This window comes from Daucus carota, chromosome 5, assembly GCF_001625215.2.
Source record: "Daucus carota subsp. sativus chromosome 5, DH1 v3.0, whole genome shotgun sequence".
Taxonomy (NCBI): domain Eukaryota; kingdom Viridiplantae; phylum Streptophyta; class Magnoliopsida; order Apiales; family Apiaceae; genus Daucus; species Daucus carota.
Window position 1 is genome coordinate 40439451 of NC_030385.2, and position 20122 is coordinate 40459572.

At 34.2% G+C, this 20122-nt stretch overlaps 2 protein-coding genes and 1 long non-coding RNA gene across 7 annotated transcripts; 2 read left to right on the plus strand and 1 right to left on the minus strand.

Moving 5' to 3' along the window:
• The first annotated feature begins 1307 nt into the window (after positions 1 to 1307).
• On the plus strand, positions 1308 to 7056 carry LOC135152638 (uncharacterized). Of its 2 annotated transcripts, none has more exons than XR_010292015.1 (3): positions 1308 to 1489; positions 1797 to 2004; positions 2099 to 7056. It is a non-coding gene; the product is annotated as an uncharacterized LOC135152638 (long non-coding RNA). The 2 variants fall into 2 exon arrangements; XR_010292014.1 differs by lacking the exon at positions 1308 to 1489 and adding an exon at positions 1501 to 1699.
• A 256-nt stretch (positions 7057 to 7312) lies between these two features.
• Positions 7313 to 10039, plus strand: LOC108222025 (AP2-like ethylene-responsive transcription factor TOE3). Its single transcript, XM_017395905.2, has 10 exons — positions 7313 to 7912; positions 8003 to 8028; positions 8111 to 8141; positions 8264 to 8351; positions 8504 to 8649; positions 8766 to 8810; positions 8893 to 8996; positions 9079 to 9212; positions 9290 to 9403; positions 9642 to 10039. The coding sequence occupies exons 1-10, from the start codon at positions 7530 to 7532 to the stop codon at positions 9891 to 9893; spliced, it is 1323 nt and encodes a 440-aa protein (XP_017251394.1). The 5' UTR covers positions 7313 to 7529; the 3' UTR covers positions 9894 to 10039.
• Positions 10040 to 12686: 2647 nt separating this feature from the next.
• Positions 12687 to 19311, minus strand: LOC108221735 (uncharacterized). Of its 4 annotated transcripts, none has more exons than XM_064094773.1 (13): positions 19154 to 19311; positions 18917 to 19067; positions 18718 to 18827; positions 18521 to 18571; positions 18336 to 18419; positions 18211 to 18259; positions 18033 to 18124; positions 17102 to 17234; positions 16717 to 16844; positions 15237 to 16615; positions 14705 to 14815; positions 13826 to 14616; positions 12687 to 13077 (listed from the first exon to the last, which is right to left on the minus strand). In XM_064094773.1, exons 1-12 carry the CDS (start codon positions 19246 to 19248, stop codon positions 14042 to 14044), a joined length of 2958 nt encoding a protein of 985 aa, XP_063950843.1. In that variant the 5' UTR covers positions 19249 to 19311; the 3' UTR covers positions 12687 to 13077; positions 13826 to 14041. The 4 variants fall into 4 exon arrangements, with proteins under 4 accessions (XP_063950843.1, XP_063950842.1, XP_063950845.1 ...); XM_064094772.1 differs by having other exon boundaries at positions 17102 to 17240; XM_064094775.1 differs by lacking the exon at positions 18521 to 18571.
• Positions 19312 to 20122: the final 811 nt, after the last annotated feature.

Genomic DNA, 20122 nt, shown 5'->3' on the forward strand with positions numbered 1-20122 from the left:
TAAAATACATTGAAATATCCCATAATTTTCATAATTTTATAAAATCAAAAAAAATCCATCAATATTTGAATAGCATCATATTTTAATAAATTTTAAACAATCTTATTTGAATATCATCAGATTTTTAATTATAATTTAAAATCCTAATTAATAGCCCAAGATTTGTTAGAACCCGCACGAATTTGTTTTTGGCTCCTTCCAAAATTTTTATATTGATGGATTTATTCGACGGTTGATATCCGTCGAAAACAAAACCTTCTTTGACATGAAACTTGATTGACAACCACTCAACAAAATTCTAACACATGTTTTAAAATTCAAATTAAATACACTTAGATTTCACACATGAAAATATATTCCAACTAAATACATCTCATATGTTATATTCCCTCTGCCCCTCTCTTTACAGTTTTTCTACACAACTCGACACGTATTTTAAAGTGCATATAAAACATAATTTTATAACTTATTTTTTAAAATTTTCTTTTTTTATAAAAATTTGAACATCAAATTTTTATTCAATAGAAAAAAAATTCAAAATAATTTATCGAACTACGTTTTATGAGAGTATTAGAATGCATGTCGAGTCGCTGTCCCTCAATTGCATAACGAAAGGATCATATATATTGATTGTCGTATCTGTTATGATTGAAACTTGAACGTGATTAATAATTGATTATTAGATGTTTCTAGGAGTTAAGTTCTATGGAGTACACAAAATATTGGAGTATTGGAGTACAAAGTTGGATAAAATGTAATTTATTCATCTAAAACTTAATTTTCTTGTTCAATGATATTTGTAAACATTTGACAACTTGTACATTATGTTCTGCAACATAAACATTGTAATCAAAAGGTAGAATAATTACTTTTATAAATTACAGAACTCTGCAATATAACTAACAAGCAGAATAATAATCTTAATACTTGTTAAAGTTGAAAGATATTAATGATTAATAGACAATTATGGGCAAAACAACTTATAAATGATAAATTATATATAAATTTGGATAATCAAAGATATTATTTATGATCAAACTAAAAAATTATGACTCGTACTCCAATACTTCAATGTTTTTGTGTACTCCATAGAACTTAACTCATGTTTCTAGTACGTTTTCAAACAGCAGTTATATATTTCTTCTCATTATTCTTTTCAACGGGCTTCCCACGTATCTTATCTTATATTTATATAAAGGAGGTTCCTGGGAAGGTGACGTGGCATGCTCCAGGATCCTTGCTTTCAAATTCTCTCATTTTCTGGATTTCTGTATTTTAGAATTTTTTTTATTAGAGCTGAGAGATCTTAAGGGTTAATAATGGCCATATATATTTGTATCTTTTTAGTTTTCCTTCTTTAATAGTCAGTTAGCTTTGTCTCTTCAGATCAAAGCTATAATCATGTATACACTATTTATGACTATGATCATACAGCTGTTGCTTTTGCTTTGTTGCGGTATTTCCAGCTTTTTCACTCGACAACTAAAAGGTTCTCTCTACTCGTATACCTAATTTTATATAAGGTTGAGCAACTGCATAAGATTTCAATTTAGATTTTCGAACATTTGGTTTGTCGTGTGTGTAGTACCTTTGTTCATTGTGGAGTTGGTGATTGACTCTTATTGTCTGTGTGCATCTAGCCTGGTGTATGATCCATATCAAAATCAAATTTCGAGACAAATGCGGCTGAAAGTTTTATGTACAGCAGTTAACTATATTTTCAAAATGTTTCTCTACTTGCTTTCTTTTTTTCCTTTCTCATTTTGCAGTCTGTAATCTGATAATTTGGTTTCCAGAAACGAAGTGAAGAGCTTGCAAGTGCACCTGTGGAAAATTTAGAGCAATGCAGAAGGTAATGTTTTTTTTCTTTTGCTAAATGCAGAAGGTAATGTTGTGGCAGTATCTAATGGAAGTACTACTTTGGTGCCCAAATCCTCCATTGCGCGTAGTTTCAAAATTGTCCAGTTTGCTGTATTTTCTACCCATGTGGCCTCTTTCAACATAGTAAGTTCATGTGGTATTGGCATGAGGTGCATTTTTTATTTTATAAGTATGTTACTTAAGATTGACATTTTCCTTTTTGTTTGATGATATGCAGGCAGTCACTTGGTTTACCCTTTGCGAGTATTCAATCGTTTTCTATTCCGGAACCAGTTTATCGAAAAGTTGCACATAAGTAAGGTATTACCGCAGCAGTGTTGTTTATTGATTTATTGTTTTGTGGGATACCTGCGCAGCGGCCGCAGTGTTCTGAATCTAAATAGTTAAGTCTGGTTTTTAATCACATGGGATAGCTCTTCGTGTATATTTCATGTTGCTCGATGTTGCCTTACTTTCACATGATGCCTTGAGATCTGCTGTAAGCTATCTCTTCGCGAGGCTTGTGATAACCTCTATACCTTCACAAAATGTGGTCGACATATTGGTGTTTTATTTGGAGTTAGTGATTATGAACTATATAAGTGGCAGGTTGTCGAGGCTTATTGTTGAATCATATTTCTATTATCTATAACAAACATGAAGAGAGGTAGGGGAAAATAAGGTTTAAGGGCAGAAAACTCCAGCAAAAGTTCTTGCGAACAATAATACAATATTCCGATATGATAAACTCTGAATAAATTACAAGATAATATCCTATATACATAATAATAAAAAAAATCTTAAGTACTTCCTAATACAGATCAAATTCTAATGACTAATATAGTTATGGAATATCATCCTAGATTAATATTAAACTTACTAAACTATATACTTGGGCTTCCAAAGCCTTCTATATTGTTCCCAAATGGTTTATTTTGGCTTTTTACCTTTTTTCCTACATCAAAACATGATTAATATTTCAAGTAAGGGATAGTAGAGTGGAGCACATCAGTTTGAAGTTTAATTGTCTTTGACTATTTAAACTGGAAAATCAATCTCTCTACTGTATATTCTCATCTACAACATGATTAATTTTACTCGATGTAATAGTCTCTGAACACCTTTAGGATGCTTGAAGAAATGACGCATCCAGCAGCAATAACTAAACATCTCCACTGCCTTGCTTTAAGGCTAGCGAATGAACATAATTCATGCAAATGCACCCATTTAGCTCCCCCCTCGCCAGAACTATTTACATGGGTAAGGAAAGAGATGCGGAAAAAAATATGGTATCAGATGAGAGAAAAGGGAGTGAAGAATTAACCTGGATATGGATGTAGGTGGATAGAAGTCAATAACGAAATGTTTTTATTGCAAAAGATAATATGTTCATTTCTATTTCTTTTAAGTGCTGAAGGTTACGGTTTTAAAAAAAAATTATATCTTCTTATATTTCAACAACAAATACAAAATAAAAAGATCTAAAAATTATATCAAAAACCAAATTCAAAATAAATGGATCCAAAAATTATATATCATAAAGATCTTTTAAATTATTTTACATTTTATTTTTCTTTCAATCGCGCGGAGCGCGTTTTTTTACCTAGTTTGACAATGAAGATTGCCGTAATACACTTATTAGCAACTTTCGTGAAGAAAGATATATTTGATCCGGGTTCTTCATACATATTCTTTCAAAACCAAAAATCAGCCTTGATCGTTTAAATTTTTTCTAAAACATCAATATACTTATATAAAAGAGACGCGAGGGGCGTGTAGGTGGCGCCTCTCACATCGCTCCGTTCTATTTTTTTAATTTTCTGAAATTTTTGGATGAAAAATATTTTCGGATATATTAGAAGCAAGTTTCAGAATCTGATTTTGTTTCGAATTATATATGGAATATAGTAGCGTGAAAGTTTTAATCTGATTTTGTTTCAGATTATTTAAGTATGGGAAAGAGTAGCACATACTTATATAAAGGAGAAGCGAGGGGCGTATAGGTGGCGCCTCTCACATCGCTCCGTTCTATTTTTCTAATTTTCTGGAATTTTTGGATGAAAAATATTTTCGGATATATTAGAAGCAAGTTTCAGAATCTGATTTTGTTTCAAATTATTTATGGAATATAGTAGCTTGAAAGTTTTAATCTGATTTTGTTTCAGATTATTTAATTATCAGAAAGAGTAGCACACAAGTTTTTCTGCACCTATAAATAGCACACAAGTCTTTCTGCACCTATAAATACCCTTATAGATTATAGGGTTTTGGATCATCCAAACACAACTTCCTCTCTCTCAATACCACAACCCTACCTCTTTCTGGTGATAGTTATGTTGCTCGATTTCTAACTCGGAGGTGCCGTTCTTCTGCAACAAGTGAAGGCTGTTTACAGTATTAAAAAAAATAAAGGCTGTTGCAATCAAAGGTAGTTATAGACCGTTATATTGGAGTCGACAAATCCAAACACGGGAAAAGAATATAGTATTGGCATGATATTGATGGTTGATATCAATAAATTAACTATTAGTGATGTATGTTTGTTGGTTATTCTCTTATAATATTTGTTTTGTTCATCTGACATGTTTGTTTTTGTTAATTTTTATATGATTTACTTTGTATACAGGAAAAAATTATTCATGCATTATCTGTTTGCTCCGTTCAAGCAACTTTTAAGAAGGTAGTTATAGACCGCTATCTCACAGATTTAAGTTAGATATTTTTGTGCGCAGTCAATCCAAAAAAATTGGAGGAAGGTGACAATGTAAGAACATGATTACTTTTCAAAAATAAAAATAAATAAAATTAAGATTCGTCATGCTTTAAATTGTTAATTACGTATTTTCATTTTTTCACCATGAATTATAGTCCAATTTTGCAATTTTATATATTAGTATTGGTATTACATCAAGATTTTTATAATATAAATTTATTTTATCCTACAAATATTAAGTTTGAAACATTAATATACTTTTTGTAGACAACCACAAAATTATTTTATTCTACAAATATTAATATTGAATCATTAATATAATTTTTATAGGCCGCCGCAACGCGCGGCTTCTCAACTAGTTTAAAAATAAAAATAAACTTGAACAAATCTAAATATTAACCACCACCGACAAGAGTTAGGCGTAAATGTAATTCAGCGACGGTTCGAAGAGTTGAACACTTGTCGGTTCGGGGGCAAGAGAAAGAGAGGTCGGCACCGTCCCACGTGGTCTGATCAATTAAGTTTGGACTGAGAGCCCTAAATTTTACAGGGATATGACATTTGATAAGAATGATTGGCGATGGCGTATTAGAGTAGTTGAGACTCGATCTCGTGGTTTACAGAGGTTTTGAGTGTTGGGGTGTTATGCTTTAGGAAGAGGTTTGCATCAATCTCTTTTCTCACACGCCTTTATCCTTGCAATTCGTGAAAGGGATGGTTCCTGATTTCTTCAATTGTTTCCTCCACCGGACTTTGCCACCGCTGATGGGTAATATTTCGGTAAGTCTCATGTGAAGAAGGCCATGAGCTAAGGTATTGTAGTAATATTGTATCGCACATCCTTTTAATTATTGTGCACTAAGCCGGGGTTCTTCACGGAAACAGCCTTTCTACTTTAAAGGTAGGGGCAGGGTTGCGTATATTTTACCCTTCTCAGACCCTACTTACTTTAAGCGGGAATACCGACTAGGTATGGTAATGTATGGTACCAACAAAATTCAACCACATTTAAACGTTTTTAAAACATCTAAAATAACTTGTACAATTCTAAATAATTACCGTCACATGGACACTAGTTTGGAGATACTTCATCCGTGTTTCTTAACTATTTTACTTTTGAGATAGAGAACTTGGCATGAATATTATATAAATATTATTTTTTAAATTATTTCTTTTTTCTAAATAAAAATTAATTTCAAAGTATTAAATATGAACTGAAGAAATTATACATTATATATATCTTAAGATACATGTAAAGACACGAAAGAAAGTAAGAAAACAAGAGGAACATAGCAATGTTTTACTTTGATAATGGAGAATAAAATATGTGATTGCTCAGCGAACACCCAAACTAGGATACACGCGATGTCCAATATTAGCCAGGTTCATTTTAGAATCCAACAAAATAAGGTTTTTCTGCACTTAATTTAATTTACTGAAATACGTACAAATATTAGACATAAATCAGCCTCCTATTTTTATCTGACTTTTGAATACATTTGTTCAAATTTTATTTTGAATGATTATGTTTTGTATCATAATAATCAATCATGTATCAGAATTCTTTTCGTTCTACAAAGATTATCAACTTGTTTGAGTCGGACAATAATATTGGGGCCGTTTGGGTTAGCTTAAAAGAAGTGACTTCTTCGTTATAGTAAAGAAGTGGAGTAGAAGTGAGAAGTAAATAAGTTAATAAAGTGTTTGGAAAAGAAGCAGAAGCTGTGAGAGAGAAGCTAGCATTCTCAGCTTCTTAAAAGTGCTTCTACTTCTTTGCACAAACGGGTCAAGAGAAGCAGAAGTCAGAAGTAGATTTTGATTCTCTTGGCCAAACAGGCCCATTATCTCGATCGAATAAAAAAGTTCTATGGGAAAATAGTAAACAAGAGACAAGCTTGTCTCCTAGCGAAGCTTCACATGATTCCGACAAAAGAGACACCTTTGTAAACTTAATGTGTACTGCATCACTACACTCTAAAAATCTTGCACAATATTGGTAAAGTTAAAGCAAACAATCGTGAATTATCATGTTATATGAATTTGTTGATAGAATTGAATTATTTTTGCCAATCATATTATAAATATATAGATTGCACGAAAAACAACGACTTGAAATAATATAAAAAAAATTGCATGGATGGTAGAAGAAGAGTCCACGTCTTCGTGGGCCAAAACCTCGTACACCACCAATTATAAAATCATATCTACAAGGAGCATCTTGTTTATGTTTGCCGACATTATTATTCGTTTCCACCCATGTAATATATTCAGCCCGTCATGTACTCAGTACTCTGGTCATAAAGCCTTTTCTTCTGTTTCTTCACTAATCAGTGTCATATTCTCGGACCAATTTTTCTTAAAATTTTAGTTAATTATTAATAGTTCTAAAAATTGGGAATTTACATTATAAATGAACTAGATATATTTTATGATAATATAATTTTTAATTTTTCAATCAAATAATATATATATATAAATTTTAATAAAACTTTGATTGAACATTCAAAAATCAAACATTATAATTAATCAGGAATGAGAGTGATGCTCTAAAATTATAAATATATCCAATACTTTCCTTAAAAGTTATAAATATATCCTTTTAAAGTGTTAAAAAAATCTAACAAGGAATGTCTAGTTTATGAATAGATATTTTTGCCTATTTCAATCATGACAAATGAATATATTTTTATATTTATAGAGTGAAATTCATAAATAAAAATATTTTCCACCCGGAGTGGTTCATCTTACTTTATACAGTAATAAACAATGATACGTTTTTAGAATGCTTAAGAAACGAGGAGAAGAGAGTTAGCTAGGAAGCACTTGTTAACTTTGAATTTTTCTCTTGCATTCATGAACTCATGACAATGTCAAAACCATTCCTATTCATCTTCATACATTGATAGATTTTCAGTTTGTTAAATAGATTAAGTAGCTCGAAAGTACTTGACTAATCATGTTGGATCTTAATCTCGGTTTTACAAATATTGATGCAACTATCATGATTCCTCCTGAACAAGACCGCGAAGAAATGCATGAATCATTCAGTTCAAATACAGACAATGGATGTGAGTCAAGCAATGCTGGTGGTGAAAACGGCTATTCTATGAATCAGTCTGAGTTTGTGACAAGGCAGCTGTTTCCTGTGACAGATTATGATCACCTAGCAGAATGTAGCTTTGCTTCTGATAAACCGATTTCCAGTGTCTCTGTCAGTGAAGTTCCGCCTCAAAGGCAAGCTGTGGCAAAGAAGAGTAGACGTGGACCGAGGTCTCGGAGCTCACAGTACAGAGGAGTTACTTTTTACAGGAGGACTGGAAGATGGGAATCTCACATCTGGTTAGCGTCCATTGTATTGGAGTTTTTCTAGTTTGTGTATTGATATTTTGGAAAAGGTATTGATTTGTGTGTGTCCTTTTTTGGGTTCAGGGACTGTGGAAAACAAGTATATTTGGGTATGTATTGATAAAATTTATCTGAAATTTCATTGTTAGTTTTCTATTTATGGCAAAAACTAATGGTGTGCTTGAATGTTAGGTGGATTTGACACAGCTCATTCTGCAGCTAGGTAATGCTATGTTTTTTCCATCTGCTAGTTAGTTAACTCTGATTCCTTTTTATGTGATCTGATTTGCTTAGATTGTTGTTTTGGAGTTAATTAATTACGGTTGTTGATGTGATATGGTCTAGAGCATATGATCGTGCTGCAATAAAATTCCGCGGTATTGATGCAGACATCAATTATAATCTCAGGGATTACGAAGATGACATGGAGCAGGTTAGTTGCAGAAATTCATTTTCCAGTTATCTTTTTTTTTTTCCCTGTGCACAAGGTCTTGCATCTGGAGTTTGATCTATGTAACTTTTACAATTGAGGCACCTTCCATATACTCAAGACTAAGAATTTAGACTTGTTTACTATAATTGCAGATGAGGAGTCTAGGCAAGGAAGAGTTTATACATATACTCCGTCGCCAGAGCACAGGCTTTGCGAGGGGAAGCTCAAAATACAGAGGTGTCACACTTCACAAATGTGGTAAATGGGAAGCTCGGATGGGCCAATTCCATGGCAAAAAGTGAGGAACTATTGTTTGTTTCACTCTCTTCGCACCACCTTAGTTTAACCATGAAAACATAGAAGAGACACGATAGAGGACCTCAATTTTCATTCAAGACATTGCTTTCACTGCAGGTATATTTATCTTGGCCTATTCGACAGTGAAGTTGAAGCTGCAAGGTAATGATCATACATTCCAAGCTACCATATTTAGAAATGTCTACCCTCGTCATCTCTCCATTACGTATTTCCTGGAAATTAGGGCTTATGACAAGGCAGCCATCAAATGTAGTGGAAGGGATGCTGTGACCAACTTTGAGCCTAGTGCATATGAACAAGAGATGGTCTCTGAGAGGCGCAATGAAGGTTAGTTGAATTCACTCTACTGCCCCTTATCAAGCAAATTCTTTGTGATGTGAGCATCAATTATATGGATAAATCTATATAGGCAATGATCACAATCTTGATCTGAACTTGGGTATATCAACCCCGTCTTCTGAAAATGGTCCGAAAGAAAATGAAAATTCAGGGCATCTCCAATTTATTTCTTATGATAGGATGATGGAAGATAGAAGAGCACAGGTAACACATAAAATTCATTTCCTTTTATTCCTTAACATAAGCATGATACTATATATTACTCGTCCGTGCAAGAACAGATCGAAAATGCTGTTACAGCAACCGGAGGCAACCCAAATCTCACGGGGCTGCCAGTATCACAACCACCTTATATGTGGAACCCTGCAAATCCTAATTTCTTTCCCTCCCATGAGGTAATTTTTTAGAACTACCCGTCTTTAGACTTTTAGCTGAGCTCCACTTTTCATAGTTAACCTGTCTAACTTTGTCTTCGTGTCCATAATTAAATATAAGAATATTGGGAGTCGTAGAGAGTCTAACCCGAGTTTCTCACGAGTCTGAGCTCTAATACCATGTTAAGTGATCAATTTTTCTGAAATCTCGAGGTGTTGGGCTTACTAGGATCGTATTACTTTTGTGAAAATGTCGCAGGAAAGAGCAACAGGAAAAACAATTCAAGTAGGTTCAACAATAGTAGCCCAGAAGTGGGCATGGCAAGTAGATGATGGTGAGGTCCCTACCAATCCAATGAGGATAAATTCTACTGCAGCATCATCAGGATTCTTATCACCGGCTATCAATGTGATATCCCCGGCTTCAATAAAACCTCCAACTCACTATTATGTTTCATCTGCTTCCAATTTTCCGCACTACTTTTATCAGATGAAGCCAAATCCCCAGTAATTTCTATACTCTTTCAGCAGAAAGTGTGTACGTCAGACATACTGCTTATGCTTATCCTTGTAATCTTTTTATGTATTGCGAAAGATTTGATTTATTTTATTTTTTTATTTTTCTAAATGATTTAAAAAAAAATTATTGAACTTCAAGATTTGGGTTCGTCTTTCAATAATGTGGCTTGTTTTATAGTCGTTTTTTGACTTCATGAATCATATGTATATGCTATCCACTAATTACCGTTCTTTGTTAGAAAACGACGATGAAAATATTGAAATTGAATATAACATTAGTTATCTTACTTTGTTGCAAGGAGACGATGATAAGTATTTAACCGGATACATGTATTGTATTTTGTTAATATTGCAAAGTAAAATATGAAATCTCCGGCCCCTTGATAGTGTTTTAACTTTTGAAAAGATACTAAATGTGAAACCCCGAAAGTAAAATATGAGCGGCAACGGATAGAACGTAACGTGATGCACTTAGCTGGGTGGACCAGTTTCATGTGAATCACATGTTCGGGTAGATTAAACAAACAATTGAAAAAACAAAAGGGGCCGCTGGATCAAAAGGAGTCAATGGGGGATAATGGAGTTTTATTGAGCATTTAGAACTGTAATTTCTTTGATTTAATCTTTTGGTCAGTGACCGCAGGATTATCATCTCTCCGCTACCAAATAATCGTTCGGCTTTTGTTGCTAAGAGCAACTCCAGCAGGTTCCCTGTATCATGTCCTAAGTCCAATTATAAGGAATGTGACATAAATTAGTGCTCCAGCAGTGTCTTAGAAGTGCCTTAAATCACTAGGATCCTCCTTCCATGCCTTATTAATAAGGCACCACTAACCATGTCTTATTTGATTTCTTTAATAAAAAAATCATTTCTCTCTCTTATTGTAACTTGTTTTCTCTCTCTTCCTTCCATCTTTTATCAATCTCTTTCCAAATTTATTATTATAATAATAATAAGGAATGAATTATAAGGATCATTGTTGGAGTTGAAATACAAAATCTTGTCCTAAATCACTAGGATTCAATATTTTATAATATTTATATGGAAGACACTAAGACACTACTGGAGATGCTCTAACAAACTATTAAAATTTGATCAATATCTTTTGTTTATCTCTGATGTATTAATTTTTGATTCGATTCAATGAAAGCAAGTACGTTTATTTCAAAAAAAAAAAAAAAATCAAACTGACAAATTCAGTACAAGTCGGTCGAAAAATACTAACAATCAGATATACATTAGTATTTTTTACTCAATTACATAATTATATATTTCTATTTATAAAAATCACAAATACTGTTTATATGATCGATATCACATGTTAACATTGACACTGCGATTAAAAATTTGGGACTAGTTTGAGTCCCTCTGCACCAGAGAATTTAGGAGCATAATCTATAATGTGGGTCACTAGATCCTCGGCAAGATCTTGTACACTATAATCGGCCCCTCTTGTCTCAACTAACTCCAAATATTTGTATGGATTAGTGGACCTCTTCACTTAAAAAATGCCAAGGGGACAGAAACACTCAATTAATAATTATACAGATATTTGTTTCCAAGTTTTGTTGGGTTTACCCATTTTTGAAAGCCAACTCTATTTTAATACATATCAGTTTGTTTTGTTTGTAGTTTAGGCAGGGGCCATGGAGGAGCTACTCACCTACTGGTGTGAATGATAATAAATCATTGGTGCTACATTTTTGAGGCAGATTAATAATCAAACACCTAAGTTGGTGGGGAATAAACTTCGATGTTTACTTTGAGGATTTTTGTCTTATTCATCATAAAGTAATTGATGCAAATAACACCGACCCGAGCCCCGACATGAAAATCTTATCGGGAAAAAATCGTTAAACATTATTCTATATTTTTTTATGTATATGTATGGTGGTGTCATCTTGCGAAAAAATGATTCATATTAAAGTTTTATCGTTCACCACTTCTTTCCGCAGTAAATATGTATTTGAGGCTCTGAATTCACCGTTAGTGACAGAACAAACACTCCACCTTTCAAGTATAAAAATATAATTTTTTACTATTTTAGTAAATTAAATTACAGTCCGACCACATGTAACGGAGTGTTACACACTTTTGTCCTTGAGACTGATCAAAGTTAATTTTAGCCGATATATACATGTATTATATGTTGAACATTGATAATACATCACCACCGATATATAATGAATATTGATAACTTCACCACGACGGTACATCACAATCACTTTTGCTCTCAGATAGATTAAAATCCCCAGATTACCTTATTCTATCTAAATTTAGAGGATAATATAATTAGATTTCAATCACCTTTTAAATTCAGTTCTATATGTAGAAATTATAATACCTTCTCATACAGTCCCACAAAGAATTGGAAAGATAGATCAAGAATTGGAAAGATGGATCAAAATGTTGGAGTACAGAGAATACCGAACCACGTCTACAAAGAGATCGTTTGGTTTGATATGTGGTTGAAATGAGAAATCGGGTTAAGTTAGTATGGGTTTTAGGTATCATTAACATATCCAATATCATATGTTTGTTTGAGTGCTGGAATCAATATATACAATTTTTGTAAAAAATAAGTTTATTAATTTATATTAATTACAGATATTAATAAAATTAGTATTGTTATATATTTTAGCATTATTAATTTAATTTTCTATCAGACATTAATATTACATTACTTAAATATAGATTAAAAAAAATCAAAAATAAAGGTATGAGTTTGGAATGGACAAACCTTATACCTGATTCCAGATATTCATGAACCAAACGACCTCTAAGTGGGATAATAATCCTTTATATTTGGGAGAAAAACAAGGAAACTTGGAACTCACAGCATGTAGCATGATAAAACACTGAACTTGCACAGTATTTGCTCAAAACTACTGTAAACAAATTGTCTCTTTTTGCAACAAGGTAAACAAAACTAGAGCTACTTCCAGCAGACAGTATTTGCTCAAAACTTCTATAGCACAAATTGACAGCTGAAGCAATAATTTAAGAGCCACTTCCAGCAACAAGAAAGTAAACACTAAAGTTCATAACCTGCGATTTCATCCTGATTCACAGTTTCGATCCTGGGCTCTTCTAGCATAATAAACCATAATCAATAGGATCTTGTGTACCTTTCTGTATCATGCAGCTTCAAACCAAGACTTGATAGCTTAGTTTCCTGCATGAGGGTATACATGTATATAAAAACAGAAGATGGCACAATGCAGGTAAATAAACACAAGGAAGATGCAACATAATTTTAAAAAAGAACAATTTTTACTGTAATTATTACTGGGACCCAAAATGCCGAAATTTTTTCCCAATATTGTTACTTCACATACAAAACCGTGGTCAAGAGTCCAGGACAGGGGAACAAGAATGTTCATAAACTTTTTAAGTTTCCCCTGAATGGCCACTGAAATAAATGGGAAGGGATAGGAATTCACTTAACATTCTAAATTTTTGTGAAAAAAAGATGCGAGAGGAAAAGAAAGATAGCCTGGACTTTTTTATGATTTTAGCAAAAAAAATGGGCAGGAACAAAGTCATCTATCCTCACATAGATTTGTGGGGAATGAAAGAAAGAAAATGCTACAGCACCCAAATTGGATCCCAAATGTGGCATTTTTTAATTGGTAATATGACTATCAAATAAGATGGACCCCCCATGTAGGCACATCAACACCACCAATCCATGTCACTGATGCCACATCATTTAGAAAAAAATTTGAGACCCAATTTGGAGCCCATAGCATTTCTCAAGAAATAATTACGTTTTCGGTACCAACTATAATGGTATAAATAATCACTATTTGTTCCTAACTGGTACAGATCTTATTGCTTCTAACCAAAAAACTACTCAGATTATATTAAACTCTCTGCTTGTGTATTACTATTTAATGGTAACAACATAAACTCCTCTTTACCTGCTGGTTTTGGAGGAGACGGTTATCAGAACGTTCACTCCACCAATAAGCAGGTTAATCAGTAAAACCAGTCAAGATCCAGCCAATCAGCAGGTTAACCAGTAAAACCAGTCAAGATCCAGCCACATTTTTACAGTTCACTGCTGTCATGACAAGTTGGATATAGTCATTCTATATCAGTTTCAACATTAAAGGGATTAGTCCACTAGACAAAGTTCAAATCCCATATGTTTGATTATATAAATCTCCAGAACTGGAAATCCGGTACTTCGAATCCTGGCGACCACTAAAGTACTTATTTCCTCCCAATCTCTCCGATCTAAGAAACTCTGCCGCATTTGAGCCATTTCCACTCAGAACCTCTTTCCAACCATCCCAACTACCGCTCGACACAAGTTGATTTCTGGACTGTGAAAGACCAAATTGAGAATACTGGGATCCATTGTTTGCCAAAGCCTGCTCAAAAATCGTTGGAGGCATTCCATAATTATCCGGATAAGAAGAAAAACTGTTACCCATTTCGACATATCTGGGGTTCTGCTGTGGTGAAACAGATCTTTGCATCATTAGCTGCAATCTTGCCTCATTCTCATAATTACTCATCTGGGTAGGATAAGTTGACCTCATGTCTAAACTAGGGTTATTAAACCCATTAGGAAGTCTGCCTTTACCTACTGCCAATATTGCAGGGTCAATAAACTCTATATCTGCATTGGTGGAATCATTATACATACTAGAAGGTGACTGACTAGCATTTCTCAAGTAAGATGAATTGTTGAGCAAATGATTCCCTACAAGAAATCAGGCAATAAAATGTAAGTTCAGAGATGTGAGATGTGCTTGAAACAAATCATTCAATGTGAAGTGTAAAATACAAACCAGAGTTTACGTCAAATGTCTGTTCCATCCTTTCAAAAGAGGAAAAGCCTGGAGGTGGAGCTCTGGTAGGCCCGGAAAATCCAGGAGGGGCTGTTACAGGTGCTCTAGAAACTATTTTGACATCAAAGTACAATAAATCATATCAGAAAAAAATTAGGAAAAAAAAGCATCTCAGTCACAATTTTTAAAAGCAGAAGGAGAATATCAACAAAAGCATGTCACAGCAGATCCAAGAACAATGATTTGCTCAATTTTCAGCCAAAAGCACAAAACCCATGTCAGTTCTCACACAACTAAGTCGATTACAGAACTAGCTAAAGAGTAAATCGCCAAAAGTTTTAATGTACATGAATGCACATACGGAGTAAAAGAAAACAAAACTAAAGGCATAAATGATGAGCATATTTAACAACAAATTTAGTATTTATTCTCCACAAGCAATCTATCAATAAAATGCCACACTTGCACAAAATAATAAAATATATATCAATAGACACTATCTGTAAAAAAAACCCTGCAACTCTGAACTCACCAGAAAACCTGTTCGGTGAATTATGAAAATGGGTGCTTGCAAAATCACCAGGTTGATGCGCACTCAAAGTAGAATAACCATTGGCAGTACCACTGCGATAATGGTTTCCATTGTCCTTGAAACCATTTGTAAAAGAATGATTCCTAAGAGTTTGCTCAACGCCAGCAGATGATGGCCCAAAATTGGATGCTTGATGTTCCTCTCTTGCAAAAGAGAACCTAGACTGATTGCTGTTTTGTACTTTCTTCGTATTCGATGCACCAAGAGAACCCAGCTGTTTATCAGTTTCACCTAGTAACTTAACCAAATTCTGCGGTGAAGCCAAAGATTCATCCCATGAATCGAAGTCCATTGACAAAATATTTGATATGATGCTGCTCTCTCCCATTCCGTCTGCTAAAATACTATCGTGGTTTACTAACGCGCTGCCATGTCTTCCATCATGCAATTTCAGTTCATCTTGTAGCATATAAGAAGAATCATTAGCACTGGTATCCAAATCAAAACTTCTAGTCTGGTTCCCAGCATAACCATTCGAAATAACTGGGGCATTATATGCTTGCGGAACAGAAAACTTGCTAGGTTGATTATCTACATTATTTAGATCAAAATTGGTGCTGGGTATATGGAAAGACTCTTGAGAATGTAGATCCCTAGAACTATCTGATAACTGACCTATACTACTATCTGTGCTATTGGTAACTTCAGGATCCCTGCGTCTTTGTATATTAAAAGATTGTATATCATCCTTAACTTTACAAGTATCACTTTCTGCTACTTGCGACGGCGACACTAATTTAAATTCAGACAGATCCCTTGCTGCAACAGGATCCTTACTGGAGGATGCATCCTTTGCTGCAGCATCTGTTGACAAGAGTTCTCTGTATTTTGTGTCTACGTGCTGTGGCCCATGAGTAATTATATTTAAAGACAACATATCAGAACATAATTCCTTAAATTTACTCTCTACAGGTAGATGTGAATTTCTTTCTGAATTAATACCGCAAGACTGCACTGTGATATCTGGCATGCTTGTGGACCCATCTACTTTTGGCGATGGCGTAGATATCTGGTCACTTGTCACTAGTTTATCAAAATGTCCAATCTTGGTGGAAGTATTCGATGACTTTTGTTGCTTATCTACATCCTGTATTCCCACAGATGCTACTGGAACAGATTTATTCCTCTGTAAGGGAAACCAACCTTCTCCATTAAGTTTCTTTCCTGAAGTATTGTGCATTAAGGAGACTTTGGCTGGGCTCACTACTGCAGTTGAAAATGCGACTGAAATGCCACCTGTATCAGATTTCTGCTTAGAAGGTCCATTTGAGCTTGCCATGCTTGTTGGTGATGGTTGACTATTTGAAGCACGCGCTCCCCTGAGAAGAATTTAAACTTGTATATATTAAATTCTATAATAAATTAACGGGGGGGGGGGGGGGGGGGGGGGGGGGGGGGGGGTAAACAGTCAAATCTGTACCAAGATGCTGCTGCAGGAAGACCAACAGATTTACTAGAGCGACTATTTGGTGGAGAGCCCCTCACACTGCTTGCCGGAGTTTGCCAGACAGATGACTCCAATATGTTTTGAGAAGAGATGTCAAGGTTCTGCACCATATCAAAAATAAAAAAAGACGTGTCGTGGTCACAGTCTATATATATCAGTTGGTGGCTAATAGAGTTAAACCTCGATTACTAATTATATTATTTGAAAAATTACGTATGTAATTCAGTATCCTTTAGAATTGCTACTCTATAGCATACTTGTACACCAACGCTTAAAAACACACGAGATTGAGCAATCCACTGATTTATGTTAAAAGGAAGAAGACCCAAATACAAATAATTTGTACTCAAAAACATACATCCGTTGAGCTTTTATTATGATGTATTCCAGATGAGGAGCAGCTGTCATTACAGAAGTCGTCTGCTGGTGGTGGTAATACACTCCCAGATCGACGTTGCGTGTCGATTGTGGCACCCACACTCAGTTCAACTCTATTTCTTCAAAATAACATTGCAAGTTAATTAGGCAGAAAATAGATAGTTGATTGTATCAAATGATGATCGATCAGGCAAGCCTACTCAATAAAACATGCCACAAATATGTACCGAGTGAAAGTGTAATATGGGAAAAAACCAAATAAAAACTTCAAAATTAAACCAAACACCCTTGCTGAAGTAATAGGCAATTTCTAAGTCAAACTTTGTGGTAATTTCAGGTCTTCATTCATTTATAAACATTTAAGCATTAGAAGTTATCATTCAATTGTCATATTGTGCAAGTAACACCACTATATTGTTGAATGTAACCATTTGACAGTAGATATTGTTTACGTTGCACTACTATATTATGCAATGGCAAAGTATTATGCTTTGAAGTCAGTATACATATCAAAACAGAGGGTTCCCACTAATCCAGCACAGAAAAGCATAACTGATAAAAACAATTTTCAAGCAATCTAAGTTTTGTCAACCACATATCCAATATTTCAACTCTATAAACATGTATACATTAGCTGCAAAAAGACAATTTATAGAATGTATTATCTTGTATTTGTGATGATAAAAACAAATTATCAAAGCTGTTTGAGCGCCTCTATATTATACCGAATGCTGAATTTATAGTTTGCTCACGTCTGATGGAGGAAGTGCAGATACTAATTTATTATTGTAAGTATACAATCATTCAGAAAAGCAATCAAATTTGCATATTGGCTAGATGGAGATTGATTTCTTCCAAAAGATATGATTGATAAAACAATACATTGAATGCACATGACAATTATACAATACCTTGTGTATGCTGATATTATTTCATCTTTAGTGAAACTATCTTCTTGTGTACCAATTTCATGCAAGTATAGACAATCAGGATTGATGCATGGCTGGACCAAAGTTTGATGATCAGAACAGCACAAAATCACAAACTCAAAATGTCAAATTTAAGTATTAATTAAATTGGGGACCATACCACACTCCTCAGCCATGCATGGCAATATTTTGTGGTTCCAAAGCAGGCCCTGCAACACAAGAATAGTAAATAAGCAAACAGATAACAATTACTGCTGCAATCCACAAAAGCCAACAGAATCAGACCTTAATGGTCTACCCTCCAATGTGTAACCATGCACTGACTGAATGCAACGAACTGCTTCTTCCTCCTTTGAATAAGTAATATATCTGTAAAAACAAAGGTTGATAATCTAAGAGTTAATATACATCTCATATATGACTTTTAATAACTTTATTAACATCAGACAATTATAAGAACCTAAACGCACATATTCAAGATGGTCATTGCCCAAATTAAGACCTGAAAACCTGCTGCTTGGCTTCAAATTTTTACAAGAATAAGGAATCCGACTTAATATTCAGGCAATCTATTAGACACACAATTATACAAAAAAATATTTCTATATGTAGGCCTAATTATGCTTGCAATCTTAAAGTCATTTCAATCAGAAAAAGAAACACTTACACACTACAAGTGCTATTTGGAAATTGTTGAATGGTCCCAGCTGCCGTACGAGAGATTGACACTTTAAGCACCTTCCCATATTGAGCAAAGTATTCCGCTCCTTGTAGGAGCTGCATAAAACAATATATATACAGGTGATAAAAAAACGAGCGGAAAAGTATAGACAAAAAGAAGCAAGAAAAAGAGGAGATATACACACGTCTTCATCTGCCAAAGTAAGAGGTAACCCCACAATGTAGACAAGATTTCGTTGAATCACTCGAACACTACTTAGGTTCTTTCTACCATCAGGTGCTTTACTTTTCGACTTTGACTTCCCTTTCTTCTCCACATTCAACTCAGACAACAACCTATCAACGAGAAATATTCTGTGTCATCATAACTATGTCAATAAAATATCTGCAGACGTCAACATAAGCTATGCATAGATGAAAACCTTTCACATTGAGCTGCCTTTTCCACAATTTTTTCCTTGTTATAAGGGGTGCGACATGCTGGACACCTGCCTTCTACATTGTCTTTCTCAGCCATGTTTATTATGTGATGCCAGCACCAAACACAAATCTACAGGAGAAGCAAACACGCTATTGGGTTTGAGAGTCAACATCCATGAAAACTCACACCAAAGAGTATAAATTTCACGGTCACTACTGCTGGTTTAATCTATGCAAAAAGCTTAATTGTAGCATATCTACCGATTGTACTTTAAACTTTCCATTACTTCTGTTAGACGTTTTTTTAATATCATTTTAGTGCTTTCAACAATCAGCCTATGACATCTGATATGGGTAATAATAAAAAAAAAGAATTATGGAAGTTGTATCACTGTCACAAATCAGCCACTTAGCTAAAATTTTGATAAACTGTATTTAGAGCAATGTCCCATTAGATTCTTTACTAACCCTAACAAGTGTTTCCACTGTGAGTATGCAACACAAATATATATTGAAACATAAACACTTAACACTAATTTCATATATGTCCTCCGCAGAAACTTGAAGAAATGCACAATGTTCCCCAATAAACCAAACAAAAATGTACAACTTAGCAACAATCCCTGCTGCTTTTTGTCTGTTTCACAAAGACAGATTCCCAATGACCTAAAAAATTATAGATTAAAATAACTTGATGCTGGGTAGAGATGTTTTATTAATTCAAAATCCGATGGCAGTTGGCAAATAATATAGATAAAAACAGCCAAGAAACAAGCATGGCGCAAAGAGGGATATATTCTACATGATCCATCTGTTTTAGAGGTGAAATTGTAATTCTCCTTTGTTTTCTTCTTTCTTTCTTTGTTGTGTGGTGTGTGGTGGACCTGCGTGTGGGGGGGGGGGGGGGGGATGCTCATCAGCTAATTTTCTAGGTGGATTGCTTTGTATTATGAATAACACTTTTAACCCTA

Coding starts and splice junctions, on each gene's coding strand:
- LOC108221735 (XM_064094772.1), bottom strand. CDS start 19,248: ATGGCTGAGAAAGACAATGTAGAAGGCAGGTGTCCAGCATGTCGCACC. Junction 16,616..16,716: donor CTTCCTGCAGCAGCATCTTG/GTACAGATTTGA, acceptor AATTCTTCTCAG/GGGAGCGCGTGCTTCAAATA. Junction 14,816..15,236: donor TTCACCGAACAGGTTTTCTG/GTGAGTTCAGAG, acceptor ATGTCAAAATAG/TTTCTAGAGCACCTGTAACA.
- LOC108222025 (XM_017395905.2), top strand. CDS start 7,530: ATGTTGGATCTTAATCTCGGTTTTACAAATATTGATGCAACTATCATG. Junction 8,142..8,263: donor ACAGCTCATTCTGCAGCTAG/GTAATGCTATGT, acceptor GATATGGTCTAG/AGCATATGATCGTGCTGCAA. Junction 8,650..8,765: donor GGCCAATTCCATGGCAAAAA/GTGAGGAACTAT, acceptor CTTTCACTGCAG/GTATATTTATCTTGGCCTAT.